The 1,207-nt window shown below is 58.9% G+C and overlaps 1 protein-coding gene across 1 annotated transcript in view; it reads left to right on the forward strand.

Moving 5' to 3' along the window:
* The window catches only part of ALS2CL (ALS2 C-terminal like), a 36,765-nt gene that overhangs the window by 25,914 nt on the left and 9,644 nt on the right, over positions 1–1,207 (forward strand). The window contains exons 11-12 of the mRNA XM_042019840.1: positions 180–337; positions 997–1,059. Coding sequence (XP_041875774.1) covers positions 180–337; positions 997–1,059 — 221 coding nt within the window. The remainder of the gene's footprint in view (positions 1–179; positions 338–996; positions 1,060–1,207) is intronic.

The raw sequence follows: 1,207 nt of genomic DNA on the forward strand, positions 1-1,207 counted from the left end.
ATATTCCAGCAAATCCCATCGGAACAGCAAATTCCAGCTGGAAAAGGGGAGCAGAAAGGATTTAAGGCAGCCGAAATATCCCAAATTCCAGCTGATCATTCCAGGATGCTTCCAGGAGGAGCTTGGGAGCCCTTTTGGGATTTCCCTCCACTCCTCACCGGTAACGTTGGATTTTCCAGGCGCTGAAGTCTTCCCTGCATCCCTTGGGAAAGCTCCTGAGGGCTCTGACCATGGTTTTCCAGGCCACTTATTCCGGGATTGGGGCCACCAGGCACCTGCTGAGCATGGCCCAAGAGGAGGTCAAGTTCTATGCCCAGAAAATTTGGGAATTCTACCAGTAAGTCCAACACGGAGCTTCTTCCGTAGGGCGGGAGCGCGGAGCGGAGCTTTGGGGTGGTGGTTTTAGGTTGGTGTTCCTCGTCCTTGGGAATTCTTGGGAATTCTTGGGAATTGAGTCGCTTCCTCGAGGTGATGGTGTCCAGCAGAGCCCGAATCCGTGGGTTTGGAGATCCGTGGTGGAAGGAAAAACGGGATCATGGAATGGTTGGGGTTGGAAGGGGCCTGAAAGCTCAGGCAGTTCCAATCCCTTTTCCCTGGATCCACTCCCAGGGATCCAGGGGCAGCCGCGGCTTCTCTGGGAATTCCAGCCCAGCCAGGAATTCCTTCCCGATATCCACCCCAAACCATTCCGGGATTCTCCGGAAAATCAAGCCCGAGCCCAGCTCCTTTTCCATCCTTTAACGCTCACCGATGGATCAGGGAATGGTGACCGCTCTGCTCTTCCGAATCCACGGAAATCCGGGAATTCTCAGCCATTCCCGGTGCTTCTGCTGCTCCAGGAGAAACCCCTCCGACACTGGAACGACCCCGCAAGAATTCCAGAGGCTCTCCCGAAAATCCCAGCGCCTGCCGGCCCAGCTGAGCTCCTCCTTCGGGAACGCCGGATTATCCTTAAGAATCCCGGCAAGGAGCTCATCCCGGTTTCCGCTCTTCCAGGGCTTTGCTGCGTCTGGCGCTGGCGCGGAAGGGCCGGGGGCCCTCGGGGGACGCGGAGCCCAGGTGGGTGCAGGGCCGGGAGCGCCGCGGCAGCGGCTGCGGGGCCTCTCCTGGGCGGGGGGCTTGGAGCCGGGCTTAGCGCCCAGAGTCCTGTGTTTGAGCCAGGCTTAGCGCCCGGGGTCCTGTGTTTGAGCCGGGCTTAGTGCCCAGA

This window comes from Corvus kubaryi, unplaced genomic scaffold (assembly GCF_017639235.1).
Source record: "Corvus kubaryi isolate FWS band 111438036 unplaced genomic scaffold, C.kubaryi_AGA036_p1.0 36238, whole genome shotgun sequence".
In the NCBI taxonomy this organism is placed as follows: Eukaryota; Metazoa; Chordata; class Aves; order Passeriformes; family Corvidae; genus Corvus; species Corvus kubaryi.